The sequence below is a fragment of the Rhipicephalus sanguineus genome, chromosome 11, assembly GCF_013339695.2.
Source record: "Rhipicephalus sanguineus isolate Rsan-2018 chromosome 11, BIME_Rsan_1.4, whole genome shotgun sequence".
Lineage (NCBI taxonomy): Eukaryota > Metazoa > Arthropoda > Arachnida > Ixodida > Ixodidae > Rhipicephalus > Rhipicephalus sanguineus.
The window spans coordinates 36,503,680-36,524,308 of NC_051186.1; the positions used below are offsets into that span (position 1 = coordinate 36,503,680).

General features: G+C 46.7%; 1 protein-coding gene across 2 annotated transcripts in view; it reads right to left on the minus strand.

The window, feature by feature from the left end:
- LOC119374947 (uncharacterized) overlaps window positions 1–20,629 on the minus strand; it is a 369,109-nt gene that overhangs the window by 84,976 nt on the left and 263,504 nt on the right. For both annotated transcript variants that reach the window (XM_037645145.2, XM_049410916.1), the window contains one exon: window positions 7,384–7,582. In XM_037645145.2, coding sequence (XP_037501073.2) covers window positions 7,384–7,582 — 199 coding nt within the window. The remainder of the gene's footprint in view (window positions 1–7,383; window positions 7,583–20,629) is intronic.

The window sequence follows — 20,629 nt, forward strand, 5'->3', positions numbered from 1 at the left end:
TCGTGGCCTCCAGCACACTCGTGGCCACGTGCATTGTGCGGTCCTTTACTCCCGCGCTTTGGTCCTCTATACAGTGCACGGGTTGGAGACGAGGCTAAAGGGCTGACTGGCTATAGAAGGCATGCAGAGCATCTCGTTAAAACTTATCTCAGCATTCTGTCCCATACTTGACAGCGAAGCCGCATATGACTAGGCGAAATCAAAGTTCGTCCGTCTTATGCACTTCCAAAAAAAAAACAAATTAGATAAAATTCAGCCAGTTCTACGCTGTGAAAACCATCCGACAGTGATGCTGTCAAGCGCGCGAGTTTATGTGATTGGCTAGCGAGATCACGTGATGTCGTAAATACGCTGCTAGATTTGAAATACGTGCCCTTACGCATTTAGAGCATCATCATCATAGTAATTTCGTTTTGTTTGTTTATTAACTCCCCACTCAGGTCACGTGACCTGCGTGACTAGTAATACTGCTGCTGCTGCTGCTACTACTACTACTACTACTGCTACTGCTACTACTACCTCTACTACTACTACTACTACTACTACTACTACTACTACTACTACTACTACTACTACGACACAGGGCATACTAAGATAGCTTCTCTGCAAAACTCCAGCGCGTATATGCCACAGAAATGAGGCAAACAACACTGCTCGGAACAATAGAGCTGAGCTAGTTGGTACGTATTCATATTTAAAGACAGGGCTTGCAAACATGGACACAAACATGGACACCACGGTGATTGTGGTGTCAAGACACCACAAACACCGACTAACAACTGGAAAGGCACGCAACGGCGGAAAAGAAGGTAGGAAAAAATACTTATCTGCGCATGCCCAAGCAAGAGGCGATGCCTATCAATCCGGCACGCATGAGGGCCTACGTAAATCATAACTGTTCAGGAATTCGATTTCTTCTTTATGCAAGTTAACCGATGGTTGGCTCACACATGTGCTACTACTACTATCGATATGCCAGGCCTCAACCATTAGACGCGTTTCTTCATTCCTGTGCCTGTTCAACACTGCACACTCATCGAATGTCGGCGTACATTTACACTCTCGACAACGTAAAGTTAGATTAGATGGTGAGGCCCCGGTTAGTGCTCTCTTATGTTCCATTAAAATCCGGTTAACACAGCGGCAGGCCTGGGTATGCACAGGACATGCGTAGATTGCCTGGGCATGCGTAGGTAACCTTTTGTGCCTACCTTCTTTTCCGCCACTGTGCGCCTTTCCAGTTGTTAGTCGGTGTTTGTGGTGTCTTGACTTCTCTCTTCTGTTTGTGTTTGCATGTCCTGTCTTTTAACATGAACACAGCTCACCTCTGGTCCACTAAAAACGAGAAGTTGTCCATGGGCAAAAACGAACGTCCCACATAAAGAGGAAGGACGAATTTTGGATTCGCCTAGACATATACAGCTGAGCTGTAATACCTTGAACATGGACTGTTTGTATAAATTTCACTTGAATTGCCTTAGTCGGTTCGCACTGTGCGAAAATTACAATCAGAAAACTTTTTTCTACACATAATAGCAAGTCCTCGCTTTCAGGATGCTGTACGGAACTGTCGAGTCGGAGCGCACGGAGGTAATACCGCAGCGCTGAAGCATCACGGGCAGTAACAAATAACCCCGTTTCGCGAATCCTTAACTGAGGGAATTCCGGCGGGAGATTAAAGGAATATTTATGGAAGGCCGCAAGGCGCGACCAGCGAGCAATCGGCCTGAGAAGTTTCCGTAGACTGGGGGATGAGGAAGAGGCAGGAAAAGAGTTAAGGGGGGAGGGGGAGGAGTAAATCGGTTGTGGAAGAAGGTAGAATAATATTAAAAAAAAAACCCGATCGGTTTCCGGCAAATGCGTGGATTAGCGTCGCTTAGCGAAAGTGAACGCCAGCAGCTCCCTGATATGAAAGATGCGCCACGCTCTACGCGTCCGCAAGAAAAGACGACTTTGTGGTTTTTGTTTTTCTTTAACGAGATTGACTTGCGATTAAGGATATGCGTGCATTGAAGATTTGAGTTTAATGTGTGCGTGCGTGGTTGTGTTTGTGTGAGAACGCGGGTGAATGCGTACATCTGAGCGGAGACCATGACGTTGGCGAAGAAGAACTGCTGCCAAGCAGATGACCAAAAACAAAAACAAAACAGCAACAAAAAATGGTTGCAGGCGCAAACAAGCAAATAGTGATACTAATAAGATGGCGGAAAAAAGAGGAACAGGTGGTAGTAGACGACAAACGGAAGAAAAACTGCTGCCAAACAGATGAAAAAGCAAACAAACAAATGGTAGCGGACGCAAACAAAAGAAATACTGCTACCAAACAGAGGGGAAAAAAAGGTACACATGGTAGCAGATGACACAAAAAAAAAGAAAACTGCTCTCAAACAAATGACGAAAGAAGAACACATAGTAGCAGACGCAAAGCAAAACAAATGTTGCTACCAAACAGACGCTGGAAAAATCAGGAACAGATGGTAGCAGACGACAAATAAGAAAAAAAGAACTGCTACCAAGCAGACGGCAGCACAAAACACATAAACGCCGGAAAGTAGCAAAAGGCAGGCAGAGGAAAAATTGATACCAAACAGACGACACTAAATAGAACGAAAAAGAGTAGAAGATGCACACAACAAAGAGGTGACCGAAATGAGCGATACAATAAGATAGTGAAGAGCCAGTGCGGTGTCTGGTCCGGTGTCCACTGCGGGTTGCGGCGGTAGAAGCGATAAACAGAGATAAAGAATAAACGAAATTTCTCTAAAAAGAGAGATAAAAAGATTCAGTCCCGCGGAGGCTGGCCGCACTCAGGCGTCGCGCGCAGAGAAGTATACGTTGGGGGGTCGCGCGAGCGGGGACACCGTTGGAAAGACTGAGGAGGTTTAGGTATATATACGGAAAACCCGAGGGGCCGTAAAAACGACGGCCATTTTTTACGAGCTGTTGGTTCGGGGCAGGCCAGTCGCAGGCCGTCTCTTCTAGCTGAGCCGTTATTTTTACCGCCCATGGCAGGCAGCGCCACCAAGCGGGAGACCCATTCAGTCTTTTGTCTCGGCTTTTGTTGCTGGACTGCCGGGCTGTAGCTATAGCGGGGAGGTCCGTTTTCCGCATTTCGCGCGCGACAGTCTGCTTTTCTTCTTTTTACGTCTTTCAATTCTACGGCTCTATCTTATCTACGTTTCTTTAGTTTGTGTTTCTGTTTCACTTAGTATCCCGTAACGTATGACTTCCTTCGTCAGGGCAGTTCGCGAAGAAGATAAGGGAAGGCTGTACAGTGCAACGATCCCCTGATGTCACCTCGGTACACAGCTCGGCGAAGTAGATTTTAGAATGTGATGAAGTCGAAAGAAAAAGGGAAAAAAGAAATTGCCGCATTTTTTAAGTTCGACACCTTCGTAATGTGCATGGAACCTAGTAATGTGAGGTTCTATATTATTACATTTTTATGAGAGCAGGCCGCCAACAGTTATCCAATAGTTAGAAATTAGTTATTCAACAGTTAGCCGACAGTTTTTCAACAGTTATCTAACGGTTATCCAGCAGTTCCGAACATCTAGCCAATAGTATCCAAAAGTCAGTCAACATTAGCCAGGGCTGGAATTGTACACAGTATTCTTGACACATGATATTGAACATGATATGATGAACATGATATGATATTTTTTTAATATTCAATATTGTTCAAGCGTATATTTCGTCTTCATTATAGTCTGATATCATAGTTTGTATGTTATAATTTACAACACTCGAAATATTTTTTCCTGAATTCTAGCTCTGAAACTGTTCTTCCTCAGCTATCGCAAGAACTGCTTCTGAAGCTAACTACAGGTTACAATGTCCCAGCATTAGAGAATAGAGAAAAAGAAAGGAACCGTCAACGAAATAAGTTGTTCTTTTAATTTCGATTTTTTGTTTATTAGTATTAAATAAGCAGCGGGTGACCGTGATGACCTTCAACGACATCTCTTTTGAAAGGATAAGGCGACGAATAGCCACGTAGCCTGCTTGCTCGAATCAGATTTATTGCACCTAACATGGCAGTCTTTTATTTTTAGTTATCTGGTTCTAATTTGTTATATCTTGATGCAAAGGCTTCGTTTCTATGATACAGTGTTACGTACGCATTTAACGATTTTGTTTTTATTAGCCTCTTCCCTGCTTTTGTAATGCTTCAACGCCCTAAACGTTTCTTCGTTATCTAAACAGCTGATGAGTTCATACTTTCGTCCGATTTGAGCCCTACGGCCCATGATTGAGAGGTGGACGCTTACTACACTTTGAGGCAATCGCTGCGACTTCGAAAGTCGACGCACCTTACGTGACGCCCACATGATCCAATTACCCAGAAGAAGCGGCAGCCAGCAACCTGCAGCCGTTATCACTCGAAATATTTCCTATTCGAGTATCTCTTTTCCTGCCTACATAGTCCCAGCGTTATCGCTTTTTGCTGCCTGGTTGGTGTGCCTCTATAACTGACCCTTCCAATAAATAAACAACGCTGCAGGCAACAGGCTACAAAAGCTAATAATAATATTTGGGTATTACGTCCCCAAACCACGATATGATTATGATAGACGCCGTTGTGTAGGGCTCCAGAAATTTCCACCACCTGGTGTTCTTTAACGTGTACCTAAATATAAATACCCGGGCCTCTATAGCATTTAACCTCCATCGAAATGCGGCCGCCGGGGCTGGGATTCGATCCCGCGACCTTCTGGTCAGCAAGCCACAATAGCTGAAGCGAGGGCTTCGTGTCGGATCGGCCTGATTACAGCGCGTCGGCCAACCGATGATGACGGTGATGTGCAACTGAGCTCTTTGCATCGGGCGGGCAGACTTTATACGCCCTAGACAAAAAATGTGAAAGACAATGAATAAAGATACACTCCACAAACGCGTGCCCCCACACAGTGAAGTTTCAGTCCGCGATTAGTGTATACGCCAAGTACGGCAATTGCGCCAAGCATACGGTAAGCACAAGACAGGCATTCATACTACTATAGTAGTGTGAATGCTCTTCGCCTCTTCCCCTTACCCTCCCTATTCTACAAACGACACAACCATGGCTGCATGCTCCTACTTTTAGAAGGAAGTTAACACAAACGAACATGCACACGATCCACTGATCAGACTGTGAGCTCTCCTGTTGGTGGTGTTAATCCGGAATGACTGGCGCGAAACAAAAACAAAAAAATCATGAAAAAAATTATGAGAACTGGAAAGTAACAAAGAGCGAAGAAAATATCAATAAACGGGAACTGAGCTAGCAGGTCACTCCTGGTTATTGTTTTCAGTGTCCGACGTGTCTATCTGCACTCGCGATAGGGAATGCATGCAATGAGTGGCGAACGAAGCGGACAGCAAGACAGGGTGAAGCAATTAACTGCTAAACAAACTAAACAAAGCAAAAAAACAAATGAACAATCTGCAGAGGGTCGCGTCGGGAAAAAATGCCCTATATAATTGCTGGCTCTCTAGCCAGGACAGCAAGCTTGGAATCACGATTCCTCTCCGTACTTGTAACATTGCATAAATTTCTGCACTTTCAAAGAAAAAGGCAACGAGCTATTGTAAAATTCCTCAGGAAACTCATGCTTCGGGGCCGTACACAGCAGCTTTGCTTAGAATGCAATGCTTCACCGAACAGTGTTCTTGTGCTTGTGCTGAAACGTCTGCTCTTTAGATATTTTTTTTTTCAATTTTAGCGATGCTTATTACCTTTATGCATGATATTATGACGATATATAACATGATAATGTTATATTATACATGATATTATTACCATGATATTATAGTGATGTAGTAAAGCCGTGAAGCTTCGCGGCTCTCACTGTTTTGCAGCAACACAAGAGCCAAATCAAGGGTCGACAGCGACGTGTACTCCATCAGTGACGTCAAACGTGACGTTCTCGCTAAGGTCACGTGATACCACGCAGTTGAGGTGCATATAGACTCTCCCCAATGCTACCCGTGCCTTCAACGCTTAACGGCGAAAATCTAAACGATCTCGTAACTGACCGCAAATGGTGCGTCTATGTAGCCGCGTGGAAAATGACTTCGCCACTCCAGCTTACATACGCAACACAGTATCCACGCGGCGGCTACATCTGTGGCAAGCCCAAATAACGGCACCCGCGCAGCTCTCCAGCCATCCCGCCAGACGTGTTACGCATACGCGTATATCGTATGTAAACGCTGCGGCAGGACGCAGTCGATGAATATATGCCTCGAGGCGTAAACGAGAGCTCGTAGCTATGCGAGAGCCTGGCGCACGCGTGCCGGAGCCCTCTCGGAATGCCAACAGCGAGCGCCGACACGCTAACGCGAAGCATGCCCACAGCTCTGGCGTGAAGGCCTCAGATGATAACGGCTTCCATTTTTCACCGAGATGGCCCTGCCGTGACCGCTACGGTGTCTAGAAGCTCAGCAACCGAACGGCAGTACCGGAGAGTGTGTGTACGTAATATGGGAGTTGTTGCTCTGCGGTTCTCCTGAGAGACATGGCCGGCCATTAGGGCATGCAAACAGGAAAGGCAGCCAGCTCGGCCAGTGTGGGTCGTTTGCGACGTGTGCCTGGGAATCATCGAATAATTTCACGCGAGCTCGTCGTAACTTTCAATTCCTCTTATTCAGTTTTCAAAGATTCTGTTCCTTAACAGTACGGCTTACTGCTCTCGCATAGTGGAGTACGCTTGGCACTCGACTATGTTCTAAACACTCCACCGGGTAGAGTACTTCGAACTCGGAATCGTCTACCTTTGTCCTCGACACCAGGGGCGTAGCCAGAAATTTTTTTCGGGGGGGCGGGGGGGGGGGGGGTTGAACCATACTTTATGTATGTTCGTGCGTGCGTTTGTATGTGTGCGTGTATATATACGCAAGCAAAACTGAAAAATTTCGGGAGGGTTTGAACCCCCCCCAACCCCCCCCCCCCTGGCTACGCCCCTGCTCAACACAAACTCTGTCCAGCCACCTATCTATGCAGAGCTCACGTTATCGTAAAGATAAATAAATTCTTTTCTTAATCACCCTGGTGCATTTTTTGATATAGTTAATTAAATTATTATTCCATTTTGAATCCCGCATTGTTGAACCCCATTTTGAACCCCGTATACCAATTGAACCCTGTATTGAACATTTGTGCATTCCACCCAAATGATCAAGAGTCAAAGGTTAGCTGCCGCTTTATTTGTGGGACAAAATGTCCCTGTAGTATGTAGATAAAAATTATATCTGCGCGTATTTCACTGCGCGATTGAGCGGACTGAATATAGATTTTCTGGACAGCGTAGACAACACGCCGGTGGTTGAAGAATCTCGGAGTGGGGTGCACTGTAACGTAAAAAGGAAAAAAAAAAAAAGAAACAAGAAGAAGACGCTGACCTTTCCAAGGCCGGTGTCCTTGCGGCTGAGACCCCTGAGCAAGGCTGGCGGCACGGCAGGGGGCGAGTCCCGGAGGAGCTCTGCGTAGCGGGTTACGAACACCGGACCATCCGCGGCCGACTGTGAACCGTCGGCCGCCGCAGAGCCCCCGCCATGACGGCGACGTCTCTTGGAGGACAGGTTCAGCCTCTGTGCCGCCCTGCACGACAAAAGGAACGTGTTCATAACACATTTGTATACAAACAGCACTAAGGCATTCGACTGTAATAATTAAGCAGGTTAAACAGTTATTCCATACAGTGCGGATTTATTGAATGTACAGGAGGAAGTGCATGAAACAGGCTGGCTGACATTTCGATAGGTGGACAATTTCTTTTTCAAAAGGCGCCTTGTCACCTTGGCTGGTTAGCGTTATGCGGGTTAGCTGCTGACGCAATGTGCCGTGTTGTCACTGGCGGTAATTCGCTAAAGGGAGAGGAGTTTCTTCCCTCAATATAGTGAGTGCATGTGTAATTACACATTGATGAAACTTACAGACTGTTCGGATTGGAGAACATGTTCTACGCAACATCCATTTTTGATTTACCTCGACAGTTTTCACAAGCGCACTTTATCGACACATTGCTCAGCTAACCTAGCTGTTTGAAAATGAAATCGCGGCTCCATATCTGCAGATGTCGTTCGTCAGTATTCCATGATTCTAGATCCTATTATAGCTTAGTTCACTTGGTTTTGTTCGCTGTGTACGAAATTGGCAATTTTGCATCGAATGTACTTTCTGACACTTGTTCACAGCAACACATTTACGAAAAAAGTAGAAGAAATACATCAAACCACTGTGGACGCTAGAGTTGTCTTTTAATCGCGTTACCGCAGTGCGCTAATTTTCTCGGATCGCTACCATCGTTTGTAACGCTTTCGCATTTTTAAATTTTAAACTAATCTTTGCTTTTGTCTGAGTGGACATCGCGAGCAGGCAGAAAATCACTCACTTTACATTGAAGAGAAGCCTCCCTCTTCTAATTTCGTACGCAGATCCCCATAACAGCAGATTACTCTGCCCGCGAATCTTAACCTAACTTCCTAACGAAGCAGAATGAACATTTTAAGAGGAGAAAAAAAGTTCTAAAAGCGAAGTAGTTTAAGAGAAGAAAGGAAGAAAGAGATTGCAAAGCACTCTTGTCTTCAACATTTCCCGCTTCTTTCCTTCTTAGAGACATTACCCGACAAAAGTGGACTGGGCCTGAGGCGGGCTGGAATGAACAAGTTGGATTCCTTTGAGATCTAGGAGTCTCTATCTCCCTTTCTCTCTCTCTCATTGTCTCTCTCTCCCCCCTCTCTCTTTCTCTTTGTCTCTATAATTCTCTCTCTGCCTATCTTTCTATTTCTCTCGCGATCCCTGTCTCTTTCCCTCTATCTTTGTCTCTCTGCGTCCCCCCCTCTCTCTCACTATCTCTCTCTCTTTCTCTCTCTCTCTCGTATTCTCAAATCCGCTGGGACGACTGCAGTCGTTGCTCTTTCTTCTCGTCGGCGTTGTCGACAGAGAGGGCCAGAAAGGCAAACACTTCGCGAGACTAGAATAAAAAAGCAAATAGGCGAAGCAAAAAAAAAAAAAACGAACAAAAGAAGTTCTGGTCTAAGCCAAGAAGCCAAGCCGAAGACGATACAAGGCAAGCTTAACCCCCCGCGGTTTAATTAGCTTGTAAAAGCGGGAACAATAGAGTCACACGCCCACATACACTCCAGACAGTTTTTTTTTTTATGTTGCCCGGTCTAGCGATGAAGACGTTGAGATGAAGAAAAGGTGGTCAAAAAAGAAAGAAGAAAGAAAGAAAGAAAGAAAGAAAGAAGAAAGAAAGAAAGAAAGAAAGAAAGAAAGAAAGAAAGAAACTTGATGGGGCACGCCTGAAAACGGAGACGACGTCTGAGGCTCAATTACCGCGGTTTCCCTAATTCGTTCTTTCATTCAAAACCCGGAAGCATGGCTGACGATGTAACTTCGTCTAGGGGAGGGGGGGGGGAGTTGATTCGAGGAAGGAAATAAGCCAATGTTAACAGCTAAGTCTGGACGGACAAAAGGAGAGACGTTTAATTAGAAACGTGAGGCAAAACAGAGACTCTCGCGTGTCTAGTAGAAGAGAGGGTGCGTAAGGATGTGCTTTAGAAGCTCGAGCACCTTTAATTACAGTGACGTCAGACTAGGGGGCTTGGATGACAAGCAGAATAAGCGCTCGTGAAGAGGAGTGGAGTCGAGGAGATTAGCCAACGGCCGTCGAGACGGGCGCGCGGCTAATGGTCCGTGCACCATGTTCGTTGCTTCGTCGACGAGGAAGAGGACAGCCACGTTTGCGCGAAGGACGCAAGCCGGTGTCCGTCTCTCTTTCAACGCAATAGCGTTAAAGAGCTCGTTTCACAGAAATTCCGGTGTTGGCGTCGGCGTCGGCGTCGTTGGTTGTGAGCGAAAAATCAGCGCTGTCCGTGAACGAGAATTCGAGATAGATGCAAATGAACAAATACTAAAGACCTCGGCTCGAATGAGAATGGAATTTAGTACTTTTGCGTGGCAAGCAGGCGCTCTACCATAGAGCCACGGCAGTGCTTGAAACTGTTTTGGAGAAAGAACCCTGCAAGAATGTCTTGTAGTGGGAGGAGTATGCTTAACGCATGTAATATTGCGTGGCAGAAGCGTAGAATCGCACCCAGCATCAAAACATGTGAATTGCGCAACGAGTGGTCCGTTTAAAGGCCCACCAATTACAAAGCGCACAGAAATGATTGATCATCATTATCGGCAACAGCATCAACAAAGTGTGCCGTTGGGCAGGAGTGCATGTTGCTCTAGGGACGCGCAATGTGTACTTCGCGAATTCGCAAATAGAAGAAATGTAGCGTAGTGGGCACTTCACAACTACACTTACGGTAGGCATTCTAGGATATTTTGAAACTGCTAATGTTACGTCCACAGGCGTTCCTCTCCTTGCGGCACGGCTGACATATCCACCGAAAAGCGAGGCCCAGCTAGCGATTGCGAAGACGATGCGAACGGCTCCGATTACACTATCGCGTTCTACTCTTGAAGGGGAAGCTCAAAGGTCCTTCAACTATTTTTGTTTTTGTCTCTTTTCTCTCTTCAGATAATCCTCGTGTACAGTCGTCACTTCTGATTAGAGGCAGGATCGCATATATTTCGGGCTTTATTGCATAAGCAAATGCATTATGGATTCCAACATTCTCTACGAACATTGTAGAGAAACCGTACTCAGATAGTTACCGGTATTGCACATGCGTAATAAACAGTGTTATGTATACGCGCGTATCGCTTGTTCTCCTTTTCCTTCATATTACAAACACGCTGCTCACACACGTAGGCGAGTAGGTCAAACACAAAACAAGCAACACAAGCCGGTTATACACGGACACGCAGAGGCAAGTTACACACACGCATTTATCACATCATCACATCACTTTATTTCCTTAAAGACCCCTCAAGGGGGTTTTACATAAGGGGTGGGTTTACAGTACAGCCAGGTGAAATTCATTCGGAAATAAAATTGGTTACATTGTCCAAGAAGGTTGATGGAATAGTAATGGCTGCAATGTTGTGGGAAAGGCCATTCCAATCTAATGCTGCTCGGGGGAAAAATGAAGAGGAAAACGTGACGGTGCGAGCACGTGGGCGTGACACTTGTAGTTCGTGTCCGCCCACGCCGACACCGACGCCAACGCCGACACCAACACCGGAATTTCTGTGAAACGAGCTCTTTCAATTTCTCTTACAATTTCAGCAAAGTATGCGGATGAGATGCCGCAAGAGGCTACTCACAACACAGTCATTGCTTGTATACTGCCATACAAAGCGCAGAGTTGAACCATGACGGCTCGCCACGACGAAACAAATGGGACCCGCGCAGTCGTGACCCGCGCATAGATAAGCTTACGGCTGTGCGCTGACCCGTAGCAAGCGAACGTGTGTGTTATTGAGCTATAAACTGGCAACCAGAGCTTTCAATCGCGGGATAGCCACATGCGCATGGGCGAGTATTGCTTCGGGACGTAAACTACGAAGCCCAGCGTTTCGGAACAAAGAGCATACGCACACTGCCGGCTTCCTCTGTTTACTACAGCCCGAATGAACAGAACATGCATGGTGGGTACATGAAAAGCGCGTATACACTGAATATGAAAGAAACACACACGACAGGACCGACGCTAATGTGCCTGTTCCGTCTTCATCGTACGCGCTTTTCATGCACCCTCTAAAGGTGAACCAACTCGCCCACATCAGGGTGTTGTTGCTACATGGTGGGAATTTTACGTGCCGACACCCCGATATGATTATGAGAGTTTTGAAAGCGTGCGAACTTGAGCTTGTTGGTACATACTCATAGTCGAAAACAGCGCGACACAACGAATACAACGAAGTCCCGTTTGGTCGTTCTCGTCTTCGTTGTATCGCGATGTTTTCTACTATGATTATGAGAGACGCCGTAGTGGAGGGCTCCACAAATTTCGGCCACCTGGTGTTCTTTAACGTGCACTGACATCGCACAGTACACGGGCCTCTATCGTTTCGCTTCCATCTAAATGCCACCACAGTGGGATCGAACCCTCGACCTTCGCGTCCGTATGGGCGAAATGCAAAGCACACCCGCGTGGTTAGATTTATGCGAACATTAAAGAACCCCAGGTGGTCGATATTATTCTGGGGACCCCAGCTGGGGCGTGCCTCATAATCATATCGTAGTTTTGGCACGTAAAACTCCAGCAGTTATTATTTTTGTAGCCGGAAAAATTGCAGTGCCCGTTAATAAAGTGCTCTCCCTCTCTCTCTCTCTCTCTCTCACACACACACACACACACACACACACACACACACACACACACACACACACACACACACACACACACACACACACACACACACACACACACACACACACACACACACACACACACACCACACACACACACACACACACACACACACACGCTGTAAAAGGTCTGTCGAACACACGCGAATACTTTCGAACAACTTAGTAAAATCGCTCCGTTGGGAGAGTGACGGTGGTCGTTTCTCTGAAGAATAGCCGACCGCGCGATGCGTCGCTTGCGACGATCAAGCCATAGAGTTTCATAATAGTACATTAGAGGGACATCTAGCGCTAGTGTCTATCGGAGCTACAACGTATGGCCCTTCAGCCAGCAGGGAATCATGGGTAGTACATGGATTTGCCTATATGCTTCGTTCTTTCCGCTCCGCGTGGCTTCTTGACTTTTAGAAGAGGTAATTTACAAGAAAAGTTCAGCAGTCCCACGTCACCACGTTCCCCTTTTTAGGCTCACCACTTGAAACCAACTCCCGAGGTTCACAACGAGTCGTTCTTTCATCCGAAAGGAAAGCCAAAACGCAACAATAAACAAAGCCACAAGTGCGTTCGAAGCCGCAAGCACGAAGACCAGGCAAATTCACGTGCTACCCATCTTTTCCATGGTGGCTGAACGACCACAGCGCCGCTGTTCTCTTTAGTATTCTTGGAAACTATGGAGCCAGCAAACCAGTACGGAGTGACCGGCGCGTTAGAGCTGGAGCAACGCGAGTGCTCTTTATCAATGCCGTAAATTTGACCGCACGGCGCGCAAGTGGGTCAGGCACGTGCCCGGTCCAATCTCATCCGGATATACACGCCCGCAGTGACGGTAGACCCATACCCTACACAGTTCGACAGAAAACACGCATGCCACGCCGCCGTTGGCTTGTGTATTGCCGCTTCCGTGCGTGCCACAACGGCAGTCCGGCGCACGTGTCACACTTTCCCGCACGACTCGTGAGTTGTCTTTTGCTTATTCGTTGATGGCTCTACGAGAGAGGTCACGCGGAAACAAGAGCCGCCACTCCACTAAATCAACAACACTGCAGTTTTCGCGGAAGTGACGGTATACAGGTTTATGCGCAAGGAAAAGCGTGTACCGTCGACGCTGTCACCGTTGTTTCAGTTACGTTTCTATAGCGATTTATATCTGTTCGTCAGCCCCTGTTTGCTGCGCCGTCTCGCCTCTTAACGAGTTGAGCTGCAATGTCTGCACGGTAAAAGCGAAAACGCCCAGCATGCATCGACGGTTTGCAACATTGCCGTGTCCGCGGTGCCTCATCACTAAATCTGTGCAGGATAGCAGAAAGTGCCAACTGTCATTTAATAGTGAAGTTAGAGTGGAGTAGTTCCCGGCTATTACAGCGAATCTGGATATGACTAGGCAAAAACAAAAATTCGTCCGTCCTATGCATAGGCGTGCGCATGGTTCTCCATTAGGGTGGGCCAAGTTTGACCGCAGCGCCCCTTACAAGGGAGGGGAAGGAAATGGGGATAGAAATATTGTGATTTTACCTCGCCGGCAGCGGCGTGCGCTCTCGGTCTACCGAAGACGCTGAACATTACCTGGGTAACGCGGGATCTTAACCGGACGCGCTGCCCCCAACTGTTTAACCCTTTGAAGCCGACGTGCTTATAAAGGTAGGACACGCTCCGATGAACGAGGCGACGCGCTTATCGCGTAATCTGCGTTGTTTTTGACCATCCTGCTATCAGCCAGCCTTCTCGAAGCGTGTGGTCTACGTCGCGCGCGCTTGTATCGTCGTGGACGCTAGAGGCGTCGCTGTCACGGCGCGTCCGCGGCGACTTTTATCGACGCGTGCGACTCGTACGTGACCGGAAGACCTGACGACGCCCTTGCGGCCTCGCTGTTGCCGGAAACGAACAGCGCATAGTATAGTAGACATATCTAAAACTCGAGCCGACGAGGCTTCGTTTCCGAGATAGTTGGAAGTTAAAGTTTCATCGAGGGACCGCAGTATGTACAGAACGGCAGCGGTGCCCTTTTGACAGTCAACGTGCGAGCTCTGACTTTGCGATGCGAGTACCTGCGTTATGAAAGCCGCGGAGGGCGCGGGCAACAGGATCAGCCCGCTCGCATAGATATACGACGCAAGACTTAGGCCGTCCTCGAGAGTCGGCGGAGGGGGGGGGGGGGTATGAAACACTATCATAATCATTCTCAGCCTGTTTTAGTCCACCGCAGGACGAAGACCTCGCCCCATGATCTCCAATTTACCCTATCCTGTGCGAGCTGATTCATTTCATCCCTGTGAAATTCTCAATGTCATCACTCCATCTAACTCTCTGCCTTCCGTGACTGCGTTTCCCATCCCTTGGTAACACGATTCTGTCGCTCTTACTGTCCACCGGTTGTCTGTCCTACGCACTTGCTGTGACCAGACCATGGTCCATTTCTTTCGCTTGATGTCAACTAAAATATTCGCTACCCCTGTCCTGTGTGCATGTGTCGTATACAAATTATAATTTCAGCCGTGTGCTAGTTTAAAAACAACCGGGTGTGAATGAACATCTATGAGACCAATGACGTCCGCGATGAGCCATAATTGGCTTTGCTTCCCGTGTTGCTATGGAGATGGCTGTGCCAGCACAATTGGTTCGACGGCAACTGAAAAAGAGGAGGACTAGTGTGGCGGGGAAGTCTAGTTGGTCACGGGAGTGCCGACGAATTGCGTACCGTAATCGCCAAACATTGGCTTAGCGTGGCTGATGGGGGAGAGAGAAAGTCAGAAAAGTCGGCGCACCGTAAGTTAGCCCGCAAAGAATCACATTCAATTTCAATTCAATACTTTATTTTTCTTTCATTTGACAATGAAAGAAAGGAGCAGTTACAAAAAGCTACTACATTGAGTAGCTTGACTAGGTGACTGCACCGAAGTCGGAACACAGAGGTTGGAAGCGGAATTCCTGGACGAAGCACAGCGACAGCAAACAAAGAAAGAAAAGAAAAAAAATATCTCGATTTCAGGGACGACAAACGACGCTGTCAGACGCTGGAACGTCACCGTTCGAACACGGCGCGGAAAATTAGGACGACGGCTTTCTCGCGAAAATGGCGAGAGAGAGAAAACGAAACAATAGAAGGAACGAGTCAGACGGAAGGCCTATCGGAGAGCGGACAGCTGAAAAAACGCTCCGCAAAGGGATGGGCGGGGTCTCGTACAACTCTGATGGCTTCCATTAGAGAGACGCTGCACCACCACTACCGCCACTGTCCCACCGCCCATCGCCTCTTCACCGGCAATGATCCCGCTGAGCGCATTTGAGGTGTCGGTCACCGTTGCGCGGCGGCACCCCCCCCCCCCCCCCCCCCGACCGAACCCCGGCGAATATCTCTTTCCAACGAACGGCATTTCTCGGTCGTCCGCCAGCTAAAATGAGCGTTCCATCGCCGCTTCTATAACGACCCGGGCACTGGCACCGTATTACGGCTTCGAGTGCGGGACACAAAAAAAAGAAAACGTCGTTAAAGGCCTGTCGCGTTCACTCTTTCCTGATGTACATTTCTCTCGACATTTCCCCCGCTCCACTGCTGAAGAGCTAGGACTCGGTAAGCGAGAAATCCGTTGATTACTATTTCTTTTTGACTTCTAGTACCAAGCCGTGAGCTTTTCGTGTATGTAATCCGAGTCGCCTGCACGCTTCCTTGTTTTTTCTTCCCGTACAAGTCGTCTGCTTGTTCTCGTTACGTAATCGTCTGCTAGCTCTGTCTGCTCTTTCTTTCTTTTTGTCGTCTGCTCACTCTCGTCCGATGGCTTCCATCCCAGCGCCCAACTTGATCGACACGTCGGCCATCGATTGTATACACTACCGACTTCTTATGCGGGTTCCTCGTTTTCATCAAACTATCTTTCTCTTTTCCGCCGTTTCGTTCGTTCAGAGCGAGCATCCCTTACTAATCTGATGGAGTTTCGGAGCTAAGGAGTGACGATGCGATGGGTACGCAATGAATCAATTCGTTATTATTGTCTTTTTTTTTTTTCGTATAGACCAAATCCGTCTTTTGCTTTTCGCGTTTTTGGAGTCACCTGTTTGTTTCCCGATTCTTTTACCATGCCGGCCGCTCGGTTTTTTTTTTTCTTTTCTTTTTAAATTAACAGCAATGCTGTTTAAGCTATCGGTAACTTGTGCTCCGTCACGCAAAACTCCTCAGGTGGGTACGAGTCACAGGAATTGGGCGAGCCCCACTGCCGAGTACAGCAGGCGCGAGCGTTAAACGAAAGCTCTGCTCGTCGAAGTGGAGCACGTGAAACTCGTGAAAGAGAGAGAAAGAAAGAGATAGAAAGAAAGAGAAAAAAGAGAGAAAGCGAGAAAGAAAGAAAGAGGAAGCGATAAACAGAGAGAGAGAGAGAGAGACAGAAAGAAAGGGAAGAAAGAGAAAGAAAGATAGAAAGAGCGAGAAAGAAACAGATACAAAAAAAAGAGATGAAAGAAACAGAAAGAAAAATAAAAAGAGAAGAAAGAAAGAGAAAAATAAAGAGAAACAATGAAGGCCACCAAACCCCGCTCTTCCTTGAGGCTTAGCACCACTTGTGCGAAGTTGCCATAACTTTTTTTTCATAATGGCGTCTGCTGGTTATATTTTGTCGTTTCGTCTGCTCACGTGGTCTGCTATTTCTCGTTCCGATGCGTCAACTTTGTCGACCCATCCGCCATCGATTATATACACTATGGCGTTGTTCCACTACCAGTTCTCCGTTTTCGTCAAATCACCAGCTTCTACTTATCGCTTCGGTCCGGTTAATTCAAAGCGGGAATTCATTACTCGGTCCGATGACGTAGTGACACTCACGAATGGAGTGACGACACGACGCAAGCGTTGAACTCTAACGTGTCGGCAGTAGCAGGAGAGCAGGAATTAAATGACAAGGTAACTCGTCTTCGGTGCTGATCAAAACTGCAGGAGGGTTGGTGACGAGGGGAGACGGTGTTAGTAGTTTTTTTTTCTCTCTGGACACGGCAGCGTTATCAATCGCGAGACCTGCTGCTGTTACTTCGTTCCCTTGTGATTACGTTCTTTTGTGACTTCGCTCCGTTGTGACTTCGTTCTTTTGCGACTTCGTTACTTTGTCAGATGTGCAGTGTTGAAGCGAGCGAGTTTGGAAAAATGCTTCTTTTTGTCCTCATCCGTCGAAAATGGGGCTTCGTGACAGCTCGCCCTTTTCAAGTCGTAATGAATGCGACTTTTATGGAAGATGCTTGGAGGATCGCAGCCAAACAAAAATCGCGCTCAAGCCTTGTCAACAGAACAAAATATTTGCTTCAGTCTGCACCAAGCCAAAAAAGCAGTGGTCAAATTGAAAAGTGAGAATTGGTGAGTACATATCAGTGAAACGAAGGAAGAAGTATAAAATGATGGATGAGATCATCAATGAACGTGAAAGAATGGGATACACAGCACAGCAAAACACGTGACCAAAGAGAATCGTATATAAGGTAGTAGATAGAATGACACAGCCGAGAGATCGCATCCGCGATGGGAGCGTACTCTACAGTCACAGCGATGAAATTCGTTCAACTTCTGCAAAAGACGGACAAGAAATTTAAAAAAATTCCTGAACGAAACCATTAGGTTTTCCTTTTGTACACTCGCAACAATGTAATGGTGATCTATTTTTTTTTGTTTTTGCGCGAAGTGCGAACACGAATTTCTTTTTGTGGTTACTATAACGTCACAGTAGCGAACTTATTTTGTCATTGATTCGCCATAGCGTTGCAAAATAATTCAAGAAGATGCCGTAAGACCGCATCTTATCTTTGCAATATTGCCGAGATCTTTATCAAGCAGCCAGGCGCTTAATCATCAATGAACAAGGCTTCCAACGAGCAATACAAAAAAGAAAAAGAAAAAAAAAGGACAGAAGAAAATGAATTAGAAGACATTACCCCATATAGGCAAAATTAGCCAATCATGGTGTTGTGTGAGCAAAGACAGCAGGTTTCACTCAAAGTTTAGACGTTTATCAAAATTCAGAAATCTTCAAACGTATATTTTCTCTGGAATATGTTTTATATAATTGTTTAAATGTGATGGGTTGCATTATTAGCATTCTTTCCACCAATTCTAGATCCGAAAACACATTTCTTTGGTACTAACCCATAAAAAGCGTTTGTGTGACTATGGTTTACTTCCGACCGAATACCTCGCATAAAAAATATTACGTAGTCTGGGCAATGTCATTCGCTGGAACACATCAATCACGCAAGTTTATGTTCGCCCGCGAACCGACAACACAGAGTGCATTTTTCACCGGCAGAACGCACGCGACAAGCTCGCTTCGATCTCAAAAGCGCCGCCGTCAATTTGTTCTAGTGCACAGCGCCGTCGACCGAGTGTTGAAGTCAATGTCTCCGACGCTGCAGAACTGCGCTGCAAACGTCGTCAACGTCACAACACACGCCCACGCCGACCAATACACTAACGTGCTGCCAACGTCCACGCGTTCAAGCTCCAACATCGTCGCGTACGAAAGGGCTCGGCGAAGAAAAGTCTCTCGACAGATTCTCCCTGACAAATGACCGTCGCATAATCGGCCACCATCGCGGTACAATCAGCGAACCTGAAGACTACATAAAAGGCCGCATAAGAGGCCGCATAAAAGGGAGACTAAACGCGTAAGAAATGAGAAAAGAAAGTGGCGCTTAAGTAAAAAGAAGCAGACGGCTTTCCATATATAAAGCGTTTCCAAGGGAAAGTTGTAGCAGACGACGCGACGCATTCTTTTTTTTTCCGGCATGTACGGTCCCCAAAAGAAAGATGGTTGCGCCTTCTACATACGGGCACTCTCATATTTCGAACATACATCATTCAGTCACCCCCCTTTCGTCCCCGGAGCTTTTCTGTCTATTTTTTGCTTCATTGATTTGGTTGCTTACTTTATCGTGATCTGGTCTCGCGCGTGGAACGTACCACGTAGCATGCAGAGCACGCAAGAATGCAAAAGAAACAAAATAAAGAAAACACGTAAAGTGGCGCCCCCTGCCCCCTTTTCCGGAAGTATTCGACCATACGCGACGCGTCCCACACGGAATCCTTAAAAGAACAGACTTGCATAAGAAGGACGAGTAAGAAGCTTCGGCGGTTTCCGCCACAGGCCTGTCATCAATGCAGTGTAAAAGAACATAAAAAATAGCATGAAAGAGGAAAACGCTGTGGTCGCATGGAGGGTCTCATTTGCATACGATGTGCATCAAAAAAGCGTGGACAGAAGCCGATACGAAGCGCATTTGCTCGGCCGACGACTCTGGATGTCTGCGGAACCCCATCGCACTACCGAACTTCGATGTTCTGGCTCAAACTCCCTGTCTCGGTGTTCTTTTGTTTTGTTCGGTCAAGCCTTGATGCTCTGTCTTTACTCTATGCGTCTTGCTAGAGAAATATTTTGTTTGTGTCGTCTGCTTCCGGTGTCGTCTGCGGAATCCTAGTATTTGTTCTAGGTGGTGACGCGTAGAAGAGAAATATTCACTACGCAAAAATGTTTAGACACGAAAACAAGACCGATGGAGGCGAAAATTTGCTGTACACTGTTAATTTCTTTCACACGTTTAGGGGTGTTTTTTTCTTTCTCGGATGGCATCCTTATCTTTACGCCTATAAAAATTTATTTCATTTCAGCCGACATGAAGCTCTAGCTCTAGCTTCATATCTGAGACGAGAAAAAGCGTTGTTAAAAATTTGTAAGAATTCTGACTCTTCGGTTTGCATACACACATCTGACAAGAGAGTCAGGTGGCGACAGCTGCAAAGACTTTTTTCCCTAAACTTTCTGCGTTGTCTGTTGCCACTATATTAATATTTAATTGCGATGAAAAGTTGCACAATCGAGAAACTGCTATGCCTATCTGCTATTGGAGTTCGCACCTCCACGCTCAAAAAACGATTGCATCCACTGGGGCATCATTCTGTTCACATAACAAGAATGGTCGCTTGGATACTTGAACACCTTTTCCTGAAAACTCGTTACTCGCCACTTTCTCATCAAGAATGCTACATCTCGCTAACAGCGGCCACAGCGTTCGTGACATGAAAGTAGCGGGATCGAGGCGCTACAAAGAGTAAAAGCATCCAAGATAGACGATGATTAGTGTTTCGTGAGTGAAATACATTCTATAAATGGTGCATCTGCTTTTAGATTGAGCGGTGTTCGCCAAGAACATCTCAGATGCTTGTCTAGTTTACCGTCCCAAGGAAAAAGCAAGCACATATTAAAGTTAAATGAATAGCAGGCAAACAAGACCACATTCAAGAGAATGCACTGTTACGAGAAAACGACAGCAACGACGCCGACAAAGATGGCGAAAGAAAGAACGAAACTACAGCTCCAAACTGAATCACCTTGACAACAAGAAAACCAGGC